The sequence below is a fragment of the Schistocerca piceifrons genome, chromosome 2, assembly GCF_021461385.2.
Source record: "Schistocerca piceifrons isolate TAMUIC-IGC-003096 chromosome 2, iqSchPice1.1, whole genome shotgun sequence".
Classification (NCBI taxonomy): Eukaryota; Metazoa; Arthropoda; class Insecta; order Orthoptera; family Acrididae; genus Schistocerca; species Schistocerca piceifrons.
The window spans coordinates 265,062,846-265,075,078 of NC_060139.1; the positions used below are offsets into that span (position 1 = coordinate 265,062,846).

The following is a 12,233-nucleotide window of genomic DNA, read 5'->3' on the forward strand; positions in this document are numbered from 1 at the left end:
TTTAAAGGCTTTAAACTCAACCAAATACTTAGGGGTTACAATTAGGAACAAAATTAAAGCAATAACAGCCCTCGGTCGCAAATATTAAGTCTCTTGACCTGGTTTCGGCACTACTATGAGTGCTTTCATCAAAAGTAAAACATTCAAATTGGCTTGTCACGTATAAAACAAAAATCTAGCGATAAAGCTTTAGTCACAAAATTTTTAAAATAGAATACGTGGAAGGCAAGCCGCTACGGGCTGCTAACATATGTCGAGCAACAGGTAGCATCAGACTCACGTTTTACCTCTGATGAAGGCACTCATAGTTGTGCCGAAACCAGGTCAAGGGACTTAATTTTTGCGACCGAGGGCTGTTATTGCTTCAATTTTACTTTGTAAGCGATCGCTGACCACGCAGCAATGTTTAAAACTTTAATTATGAATAACTTAAAGCGGAAATATCAAATACATAACGTTGTGAGGGAAGCAAACCAAAGACTACTAGTTATTGGTAGAACACTTGGAAAATGTAACATGTTTACTAAAGAGACTGTCTGTACTACGCTTGTACGTCCTCTTTTGGAGTATTGCTGTGCGATGAGGGATTTCTCCTCAGAGTGTGAAAATATTTTGTTGACACCCACCTGGAAAGGGTGAAATGATCATCATAATGAAATAAGAGAAATCGCAGCTAGCACGGAAAGATTTAAGTGTTCGCTTTACACTCCCGCAGTTCGAGAGTGGAACGGTAGAGAAGTAGCTTAAATGCAGTCTCGTGAAACCTCTGACAGACACTTAATTGTGAATTGCAGAATAATGATGCAGATGTCGAGTTCTTGGCTTAATGCTGCTGAGTATTATTGCACCAACTACACCAAAATAAAGACAATCTTTTGTGAGCTTGATAGAGATGAATCAAGTGCTATGAAAACTAAGAGAGAGAGAGAGAAAGGTCTTTAGAGATACCCAGGATGGGAAATTGGCGTACATCAACGCTAACTTTTCAGTGGCATCAAAAGCCATCTCACGACAGGAAGCTGCTCGTGCTGAACTATGTGACGCCCTGGATACTGTGCAGCAAGTGCAGATATAGTCGGGTCGAGCTCGTGGTCGTGTGTCTGACAAAGTGAACTATAAATTGCAACGTGTACTCCAGCGGAAAACTGGAAATTTTACAATGTACAAAATTAGTGACAGTCTTTCTGGGACAGTCATAACATTTAAAGATAGTGAACCAAAGCTAGAAACTGAAGATTGACAGGATTTGGTATATTTTAAACATGTTATTATTTGGATAGGTCCTATGATTTTCACTTATTTGGTGCTTTGTTTTCTTTTTTTAGACACACAGCGACATTTCAAAAATAAGAGCCAGCTAGTTTCGAAGACTGCAAAAAATATGTACTATACTCACAATTTGTTCAAAAATGAGTTTCGTGTTACATGGTACATAAAAATCAACAAATGTTTATAAATAAACTTATATGAGGGTATATTTTATGTTTAAAGCCATATTTATATAATTTGTACGTCATGAATGCTTGCATATTCCGCTGACTTTTAGGTAGCTAAAATGCGGAATTTATTCGTCAGAGACTGAGAACAAGCTCGGATTAGGGAATGGTGTGGAAACAAGTAGCATCGCGTCATTTTGAAAGTAGCTATTGCGGAGTTTGCCTTAACCGATTTAAGGAAATAACATAAAATCTAAATCTGGACAGCCCGACGAAGATTTGAACCGACGTTCAGTGTGCTGGCAATAGCGCCTCCTTGCTTGGTTGATCCTTTGAGTGAAATTGCAATCAACGAATGTCTGAAACCGATCCAGGGGTTGAAAACATTTGCGTTACACAGTGATCGCACATTTACCACCAGAGTTTTTAAAATTTGAAAACAGTAGATATTCTTCACAAAGAATCCACAATCTCTATTTATGCAAAATAGACTTATTTTCTGCCTTTGGATCATTGTTCATTTATATAGAAATTAACGGTTTCTGGCAATGTCGCACAGCTTCTGATAGGGTTCTAGTCTTTATATTTACAAAGCTTAAACAATTTTATGACTTAATTACAATAAAAAAGTTCTGTAACACACTATATGAGGTGCGACAATAAAGTATTGAGACTGATTTTCATTGCAAGATGTGGCAAACCTGCAGGCTTGCGTAAGCACAATATCTTTGACCTTGGTCTATAAGCTGCTTCTAGTCCAAGTGGCACATCGATGCAACTGCTCAGTCATGAGTTGTGCTGTAATAAGTTAACACGTGTTTGTGTCTCTCGTCACGAAAATGGAACTGCATAATATTGCGCAAAGTTATACCATTTCTTTTTGCATTAAACTGGGTGAAAACGCGACGACAACTTATGGTTAGCTTCAAAAGGCTTTTGGAGAGGAGGTTATGTCAAGAGTTCAAGTTTTTCGTTGGCATAAAATGTTTAGTGAAGGCAGAACGAATGTTGAAGATAAAGACCGCAGTGGACGACCATCAACCTCACGGACCGATGTCAACTTGGCCAGGGTGCGTGAACTCTTATGATCTGACCGAAGATTATCCTTGAAAATGATTGCAGAAGAACTGAACATCAATCGAAAAACTGTTCGTCTAATAGTAACTAAAGACTTGGTATGAGAAAGATTTGTGCAAAAATGGTCCCCAAAAATCTCACATCACAACAGCTAGAAACACGGAAAAATGTGGCAGCCGATCTGTTAGAGCAAACAGAAATCAATCTAGAATTGTTGAGCCGTGTTATCACTGGTGATGAAAGTTGGTTTTTTCAGTCCGAACCAGAGACGAAACTGCAAAGTTCGCACTGGTGCTCAAAGGGGTCACCCAGACGAAAAAAAGAGCTCGCATGTCAAAGTCAAAAGTGAAATGCATGCTTGTGTGCTTCTTTGATTTCAAGGGGATTGTTCATAAAGAGTGGATGCCTCCTGGGCAAACAGTTAACCAATACTACTACAAAGAAATTTTCGAAAGACTTCGTAAAAGAGTTCTTCGTGTCCGTGTCATCATTGCTGATAATTGGATTCTGCATCACGATAATGCGCCACCCCATACTGCTCTGTCAGTACAGCAATCTTTAACCTCAAAATAAATTTCAGTACTACCACGGCCACCTTATTCACCAGATATCGCTCCGTGCGATTTTTTTCTATTTCCAAGAGCTGTGACGAGGGTCTTGGGGAATATTACAGAATATGAGCTCCAGAAATGTTACCATCAATGGCAGAAGCGCTGGAAAAAGTGTGTGCAATCAGAAGGGAACTACTTTGACGGAGGCAGCACTAGACTAAAACGGTAAGCCACTTTCTTTTTCACATCAGTCTCACCACTTTATTGTCGCGCGTCGTATGTCGTAGGTACATCTACATCTACATCTACACATTCTCCGTAAGCTACCGTACGGTGCGTGGCGGAGGATGGCCTGTATCACCGCTAGTCGTGTCATTTCCTGTACCACTCGCAAATAGAGCGGCGGGAAATCGGTTATCTATGAGCATTTGTACGAGTCCTAATTTCTTTCATCTTATATTTGTGGTCATTACTCCAAACATACGCTTGTGACAATATAATCGTTCTTGTCAGCTTCAAATGCTGGTTCTTTAAATTCAGCTTTCCCCGAAAAGAACATCGCCTTCCCTCCAGGGATTCCCATTTCGGTTCCGGAAGTATTTCCTAACACTGTGTTGTTCGAACCTACCGGTAACAAATCTAGTAACCTGCCTCGCACTTAGTTAATCCCCTTAACCCGGCCTGGTGAGCAACCGAAACACTCGAGCATTACTCAGGAATAGGTCACACTAGGGTCTCCTTTACAGATGAACCACCCTTCCTGAAAATTCGTTCCATAATCCCAAGTCGGTTATTCGCCTTCCAAAGCTTTTTAATATTATTGTTGTTTATCGATTGGTGTACAGTGGTTCAGCGAGGTGAAAGAAAATTATGAGTTTTACAAGTCTGATGATTTTAATTTTCGTACCTGATTAATTGATCTAAACATAGTTTTTTAAAGGTAAGTGTTAGTGTGCTGCAACGTCTATGTATTGTCGGGTTCAAGGTTACTGCGATGCTACAGTAATCGCAGCACGTTTTGTAGCGTTAAGAATATTCTGTCAGAATTATTGACGTACTGATTTCGATACCGTAAGTTCAGTAATCGCAGCAACATTTGTATCTGCAGGCATGATTCAAAATGTCGTAGTTGTACCCCCAATAGTTGATTATGAGCGTCTTTGCAATAACCAAACTATTTTGAAGTTCGTCCGCGTGGACGGGGGACGGTATTACTTAAAAATTATCATAGTTCATTTCAAGCAATTACATTATTCAGTCAGTGTATTTCCGTGAAAGATCAGTACCAACTTTAATCATTTTATCCATAAATAATTCCATACCAAAAATGTTGTGTATGAGTTAGTTGTCGTTGCCATTCTCGACAGTGGCTGGCACAGAACAGAGGATAGTGTAAATGTGACAAACAATGTTTTTTGGTCGATACTTCAGTCTACTCACTGACTGTAGAATCACATGAAAGAATGCGCATTACAGACCACAGAAAACAATTTCCGCCATTTTCTAGTGTTTTTGTTGTTGCTAGGCATGAGGTTGTGTTTTGTGAGATGTTTGTAAATGTTTCGAGCTATACATGTTTACGTGCTATTTTGAATATGCTGTTAATTCTTCAGTTATAGAATTTTATAGTAAGTACAGTTCTATATATTTGTAACATTATTTATATAATGTGTGAACGGCTGAGCCATACTCTGTCGGTAGTGCATCACTTAGGCCTTTTACCATGCAACATTTGATATTTGCAGATCAATTTTGTATAATTAGTGCCTTAAAAACTTACCTGTCATGAAAATGGAAATTTGTGTTAGTTTCTTATAGCTACAGTTTCAAAGTTTGTTGAACGTGAAACCGTTTTTGCTGATGTTTCTGCTTATTCGATTTCACTTATTATTGGTGTGTCATAATTTAACACAGAGACGACTAAATACAGTGTTGACAATATTTTTTCGCTTGCAACGCTTTAAAATTTGTTCCTAGGTACACGATGGTATTAGTAATTTTGATATTTTCAGAAAAAGACTGCAACACAGGATTCTGAAGGTCATTGTTTAAAAATGCATTAAGAAAATATATTACATTTAAATCAGGGACGAAAGTCTGAAATTTGTTCCATGGTTCAAAACTCTCCCCTATATGTTTCCCCATTTTGATTCGGTGCTATTAGGATACAATAATCCTGTTCCCGGAAATCGACTATGCGATCAGACGGTCAAATGGTTTAACAGATCGGAAATTGCGGGACGTTACAAATTTCACGGCAATCAGACGACTAATACACTCCTGGAAATTGAAATAAGAACACCGTGAATTCATTGTCCCAGGAAGGGGAAACTTTATTGACACATTCCTGGGGTCAGATACATCACATGATCACACTGGCAGAACCACAGGCACATAGACACAGGCAACAGAGCATGCACAATGTCGGCACTAGTACAGTGTATATCCACCTTTCGCAGCAATGCAGGCTGCTATTCTCCCATGGAGACGATCGTAGAGATGCTGGATGTAGTCCTGTGGAACGGCTTGCCACGCCATTTCCACCTGGCGCCTCAGTTGGACCAGCGTTCGTGCTGGACGTGCAGACCGCGTGAGACGACGCTTCATCCAGTCCCAAACATGCTCAATGGGGGACAGATCCGGAGATCTTGCTAGCCAGGGTAGTTGACTTACACCTTCTAGAGCACGTTGGGTGGCACGGGATACATGCGGACGTGCATTGTCCTGTTGGAACAGCAAGTTCCCTTGCCGGTCTAGGAATGGTAGAACGATGGGTTCTATGACGGTTTGGATGTACCGTGCACTATTCAGTGTCCCCTCGACGATCACCAGTGGTGTACGGCCAGTGTAGGAGATCGCTCCCCACACCATGATGCCGGGTGTTGGCCCTGTGTGCCTCGGTCGTATGCAGTCCTGATTGTGGCGCTCACCTGCACGGCGCCAAACACGCATACGACCATCATTGGCACCAAGGCAGAAGCGACTCTCATCGCTGAAGACGACACGTCTCCATTCGTCCCTCCATTCACGCCTGTCGCGACACCACTGGAGGCGGGCTGCACGATGTTGGGGCGTGAGCGGAAGACGGCCTAACGGTGTGCGGGACCGTAGCCCAGCTTCATGGAGACGGTTGCGAATGGTCCTCGCCGATACCCCAGGAGCAACAGTGTCCCTAATTTGCTGGGAAGTGGCGGTGCGGTCCCCTACGGCACTGCGTAGGATCCTACGGTCTTGGCGTGCATCCGTGCGTCGCTGCGGTCCGGTCCCAGGTCGACGGGTACGTGCACCTTCCGCCGACCACTGGCGACAACATCGATGTACTGTGGAGACCTCACGCCCCACGTGTTGAGCAATTCGGCGGTACGTCCACCCGGCCTCCCGCATGCCCACTATACGCCCTCGCTCAAAGTCCGTCAACTGCACATACGGTTCACGTCCACGCTGTCGCGGCATGCTACCAGTGTTAAAGACTGCGATGGAGCTCCGTATGCCACGGCAAACTGGCTGACACTGACGGCGGCGGTGCACAAATGCTGCGCAGCTAGCGCCATTCGACGGCCAACACCGCGGTTCCTGGTGTGTCCGCTGTGCCGTGCGTGTGATCATTGCTTGTACAGCCCTCTCGCAGTGTCCGGAGCAAGTATGGTGGGTCTGACACACCGGTGTCAATGTGTTCTTTTTTCCATTTCCAGGAGTGTATGTGTTATTGCAACAGGTACCTCTGCAGATACTCATTTGAATCGTGCGCTTAAATCACCTTACGCACAGGTCCCTACACGCATAGGGAACTATATGTAACAGTTCTTTTGAAGTGGTTAAAGCCACTCTACATAAACGAAGAATATTATATCATGTACAGAAAGGTTATGGTCCCTGCTTTGTCTCTCTGACTCTAACATAGCTCATCCCACAAAGCCCGTAAGTCAGTTTCTTTCACCTACTTCTCATTACGTATGTTTAAATTACTTACATATAAAATAAATAAATTTGCTACTAATAACTACCATTCATGTATCACACCGTGATCCTCAGACTGTTCAAAATTTATGATTCTTCATACTTAGATTGACTAAACTAATTACCCTGAAAATTCCATTACTGTCGCAACTCTTTCCTCTTATCACTTTCAAACTATGTATTCTTCTTGTCGGCATTTTTGGACCGCATCCCAACCGCCACTATCGACCACTGGCCACCGAATGACTCACTCCAACGTCTCACAAGCACGCGCTCTCTGCCTGGGATTTCCCAGCTGTTGGTACACAACTGCAACAACCAGAACCTTCAACAATTCAGACCGTTGATATCGCAGCCACAGGAAACGACCCGCTAATAGCTGTCTTTAGTAAGCGTATCGACAACGGCATCCTTGGACATCGTACGACTGTGTACATAAGACGTCGAATAAAGGCGCTCCACGTAGAACAAAGGCTTGCTTCTCTGCCAGTTGTACCCCACCTTCTCTGCTGAGAAAAATAAAAGAACCTGCACGGTAATGCAATGTATAACATACGTAGTGACTTCTACTGTTGCTGACGTGAATTGCAATGAGAGTACAGGAAAATTCTAGTACTTGAGGTAGCCATTCAAGACGTTTTAGATCAACTTATCAAGCTGGCCTAATTCGTTTAAGTAGGAAAATGCATGGCGAGGAGAATGAATGTAAAGAACGTGTAAATGTAATTTCATGTAACTGATCTCAGAAAAGTGAACAAGTAACAGAGGCAGTGAGAATACATAGCCAAACGGTAAGGAAATTTATCAAAATATAAATCGCAAGACACTTACAAAGAATCAGTAGTAGGGAGTATGTGTAAACTGACTATATCACCATTTGCATGGACTAACGGCAAGTGCCAACTGTTCCGAGCCTCGAAACATACTCGCCTCACAAAAACACAAATAGCCGATAGCTACAAGTCAGACGCAAGTCCAACACGTGAAAGTTGTAGCAGTTTCGTAGTGCGAATCAACAAAAAATCAAGTATGAATCACAGGTATGTTGTGAATTATTGCATTTATGCATTTACTTGACACAGTCAAGCAACATGTCACGTTCTTTACATTCATTCTCCTCGCCATGCATTTTCCTACTTAAACGAATTAGGCCAACTTGATAAGTTAATCTTAAACTTCTTGAATGGCTACCTCAAGTACTAGAATTTTCCTGTTCTCTCATTGCAGTTCACGTCAGCAACAGACGTGTATTATACATTCCATTACTGTGCAGGTATTTTTTTTTCAGCAGAGAAGGTGGGGTACAACTGGCAGAGAAGCAAGCCTTTATTCTACGGAGAGCGCCTTTATTCGACGTCTTATGTTTCGTGTAAGACAGAAACAAACTGGGCGCACATTCCCATTGGATTGCAAACGGCTAGAATCCACGTTGATTGAACACTGTCATGCCTGGTGGTTTGATACGATTGCTCATATTCACATGAACTCAGTTTTGGATTACTAGGACAAATGTAAGGATTTAGAAACATATTTCACTACGGGAAAAGTAGATACCGCCTACATGAAAACTAAATAGGCTTCCGGAGAAGCAGCAGCAAACCAGTCTTAAACAAAGAAGGGAAAGCTGAAAGGAGGGACATGAAGTGAAAGGTAAGGTTATAGAAATCGAGGCGGATATAATACTGCGGGAAGAATTTAACAGAGCACTGAAAGACCTAAGTCGAAATAAGGCCCCGGGAGTAGACGACATTCCATCAGAACTACTGACAGCCTTGGGAGAGACGCCATGTCAAGACTGTTCCATCTTGTGTGCCAGATGTATGAGACATGTGAAATACCCTCAGAGTTCAAGAAGAATGTAGTAATTCCAATTCCAAAGAAAGCAGGCACTGATAGCTGTGAATCTTACCGAGCTATCACTTTTATAAGTCATGGTTGCAAAATACTAACACGAATTCCTTACAGAAGAATGGAAAAACAGGCATACGACGACCTCTGGGACAATCAGTTTGGATTCTGTAGAAATGTTGGAACAAGTGAGGCAATACTGACCCTACGACATATCTTAGAAGATAGGTTAAGGAAAGGCAAACCTACGTTTACAGCATTTGCAGACTTAGAGAAAACGTTTTACAACGTTGACTGGAAGACTCTCTCTAAAATTCTGAGGGTAGCAGCGGTAAAACATAGTGAGCGAAAAGCTATGCACGATTTGTACAGAAACCAGACGGCAGTAATGAGAGTGGCATGAAATGGATGCAGCGGTTGAGAAGGCAGTGAGGCAGACTTGTATCCGCTGTTATTCAATCTGCACATGCATCAAGCAGCAAAGGAAATAAAAGAAACATTTGGAGTGTTAATTAAAGTCCAAGGAGAAGAAATAAAAACTTTGAGGTTTGCCAGTGACATTGTAATTCTGTCACAGACAGCAAAGAACTTGGAAGAGCAGCTGAATGGAATGGACAGGATCTTAAAAGGAGGATATACGAGTAAGATGAACGTCATAAAAGCAAAACAAGGATAATGAAATGTAGTCGAATCAAATCAGGTGATGCTGAGGAAATCAGATTAGGAAATGAGACACTCAAAGTAGTACATGAGTTTTGCTATTTGGTTAGTAAAATAACAGATGATGTCTGAATTAGAAAGGACATAAAACGTACATTGGCTATGGCAAGAAAAGCGTTTCTGAAGAAGAGAAAATTATTAACATCGAATGCAGATCTAAGTAAGGAAGCTTTTTAAGTATTTGTCTAGTGTGTAGCCATGTATGGAAGCGAAACAATGGCGATAAACAGTTCAGATAAAAATAGAGTACAAGCTTTTGAAATGAAGTGCTAGAGAAGAATGCTGAAGATTAGATGGGTAGATCACGTAACTTATGAGGAGGTACTGAATAAAATTGGACAGAAAGGAAATTTATGGCACAATGACTAGAAGACGGGCTCGGTCCATAAGACACATTCAGGTACAGCATTGTATCGCCACTTTAGTATTGGAGGGAAGTGTGTGTGTATGTGTGAGGAGGGGAGGCGAAATCGTAGAGGGAGACCAAGATATAAGTCCAGGCCTTGGTGCCTGTAATCTGCTCTAGAAAGGCTGGCGGAGTGGCGTGACCATCTTCAGGGCATACCCCCTTCTTTCTCTCCAGCTGGAACCGGGCGGCCCACACCCACCTGGACCCTGTCGGCGCGCCGGGCGACGCCCACGACGGTGACGCCGTGCCGCAGCAGGGCGCGCACCACTGCGGCGCCGATGCCCGCGCTGGCGCCAGTCACCACCGCCACCCGGCCCCGCCAGCGATCCATCAGTCAGCCCTCTGGTCTCTGCTCTCGTCTGGGCTGGTCTCGGCTCGTCGTCTGGCCTCCAGGCGCAGCGGGCCGCTCTTATATACGGCGCTGCGCCATCCGCGGAGGTGAGGTGGGAGGTTCTGCGGGACACAGAGCTTGCGACAACTGGCAGGTGGAGCGCGTGACGTCACGAAGTTGGTCCTCGAGAAGGCGAGTTTTAATTGAATTCCCGCTATAATCTCGGCAATTTCGGCACTTACGGTCGAGTCCTGATCCCATAAACTATGGTGGTGGGCTCCATGTTGATGATGGTGAAGCTATAATTCATAAATTGAGGTGCACTAGATAGGTTTGTATTTTTATTTGTATTTTAACCGGGGACCTAGAAACGACGAAGAGGCTCCGTCCCCTCCGCAGCTGCAGTGGTCCACAACCCCACGACGACTACCGCAGTCCACTTCACCCTCCGCCGGCCCACACCGAACCCATGGTTATTGAGCGGTTCGGCCCCCTGTGGACCCCCGCCCCCCCCCCCCCGCCCCTCCCAGGGAACGTCTCACACCAGACGAGTGTAACCCCCATGTTTGCGTTGTAGAGTAATGGTGGTGTACGCGTACGTGGAGAACTTGTTTGCGCAGCAATCGCCGACCTAGTGTAACTGAGGCGGATTAAGGGGAACCAGCCTGCATTCGCCGAGGCAGATGGAAAACCGCCTAAAAACCATCCACAGACTGGCCGGTTCACCGGACCGGACCTCGACACAAATCCGTCGGGCGGATTCGCACCTTCCCGCCCGGAAAGCCGCGCGTTAGACCGCACGACCAACCGGGCGGGCACTAGATAGGTTTACTACAACCTGCTTCCTTCTAAGCACATATGAATTCTTACACCGAATATATATATTCCCTTGCTACATACGACAAACATCATAGATCCCTCCAGGGATTCAATTTGAGTTTGCAAAGCATCTCCGTAACACTTAAGTGTTGTTCTAACCTACTGGTAACAAATCTAGCAGCCCGCCTCTGAATTGCTTCAGTGTCTTCTTTCAATCCGACCTGGTGCGGATCCCAAGCACTGGAGCAGTACTCAAGAATAGGTCGCACCAGCGTCCTATATGCTGCCTCCTTTACAGGTGAACTAATCTTTCCTAAAATTCTCCCAATAAACCGAAGTCGACCATTCGCCTTAGCTACCACAGTTCCCGCATGCTCGTTCCATCTCATATCGCTTTGCAACGTTACGCCCAGATATTTAAACGGCTTGGCTTTGAAATCACGACACTAGTAACAATGTAATGAAACATTATAGTTTTTATCTTCCTCCTCATCTACATTAACTTACAGTTTTAGATTTAGGGCCATCTGCCTTTCGTCATACCAACAAGAAATTTTGTCAAATTCGTCTTGTATCTCCCTACAGTCACTCACCTTTGACACCCTGTCGTACACCACGGCATCATCAACCAACAATCGCAGAATGATGCCCACCGTGTCCGCCAAATCATTTATGTATACAGAGAACAACAGCGGTCCTATCATACATTCCTGGGGCACTCCTCACGATACTCCTCTCTCTGATGATCACTCGCCGTCGAGGACAACATACTGGATTCTATTACATTTGAGACAGACCCTCTACAAAACAAAATTGGTCACTAACGACAAATGTGTGGTATCAGACTCTGTAAAGAAACTGAAAGTAATTTGTGAATTTAATTGTATTTAAAGTGTATCTGTGTTGGTTAAAAACAGTCTTGGTTGCAATTTTAGTTTTTTTATTTTTCAACGACGCGTTTCGCCTTATTTAGGCATTTTCGGGTTATCTTTTCAGGTGGACGCGAGTGACACCAAGATCTGCATAACGCATAAAATTCTGTTACTCGCTCCTGTGAACGAAAAGGCGTTATGCAGATCTTGGTG

The 12,233-nt window shown here is 43.6% G+C and overlaps 1 protein-coding gene across 1 annotated transcript in view; it reads right to left on the minus strand.

Annotated features, from left to right (window-relative positions):
• Positions 1 to 10,329, minus strand: part of LOC124775316 (farnesol dehydrogenase-like) — a 65,231-nt gene extending 54,902 nt beyond the window's left edge. The window contains exons 1-2 of the mRNA XM_047250151.1: positions 10,155 to 10,329; positions 7,273 to 7,330 (exon numbers count right to left, since the gene is read on the minus strand). Coding sequence (XP_047106107.1) covers positions 7,273 to 7,330; positions 10,155 to 10,329 — 233 coding nt within the window. The remainder of the gene's footprint in view (positions 1 to 7,272; positions 7,331 to 10,154) is intronic.
• Between the last annotated feature and the right edge of the window lie 1,904 nt (positions 10,330 to 12,233).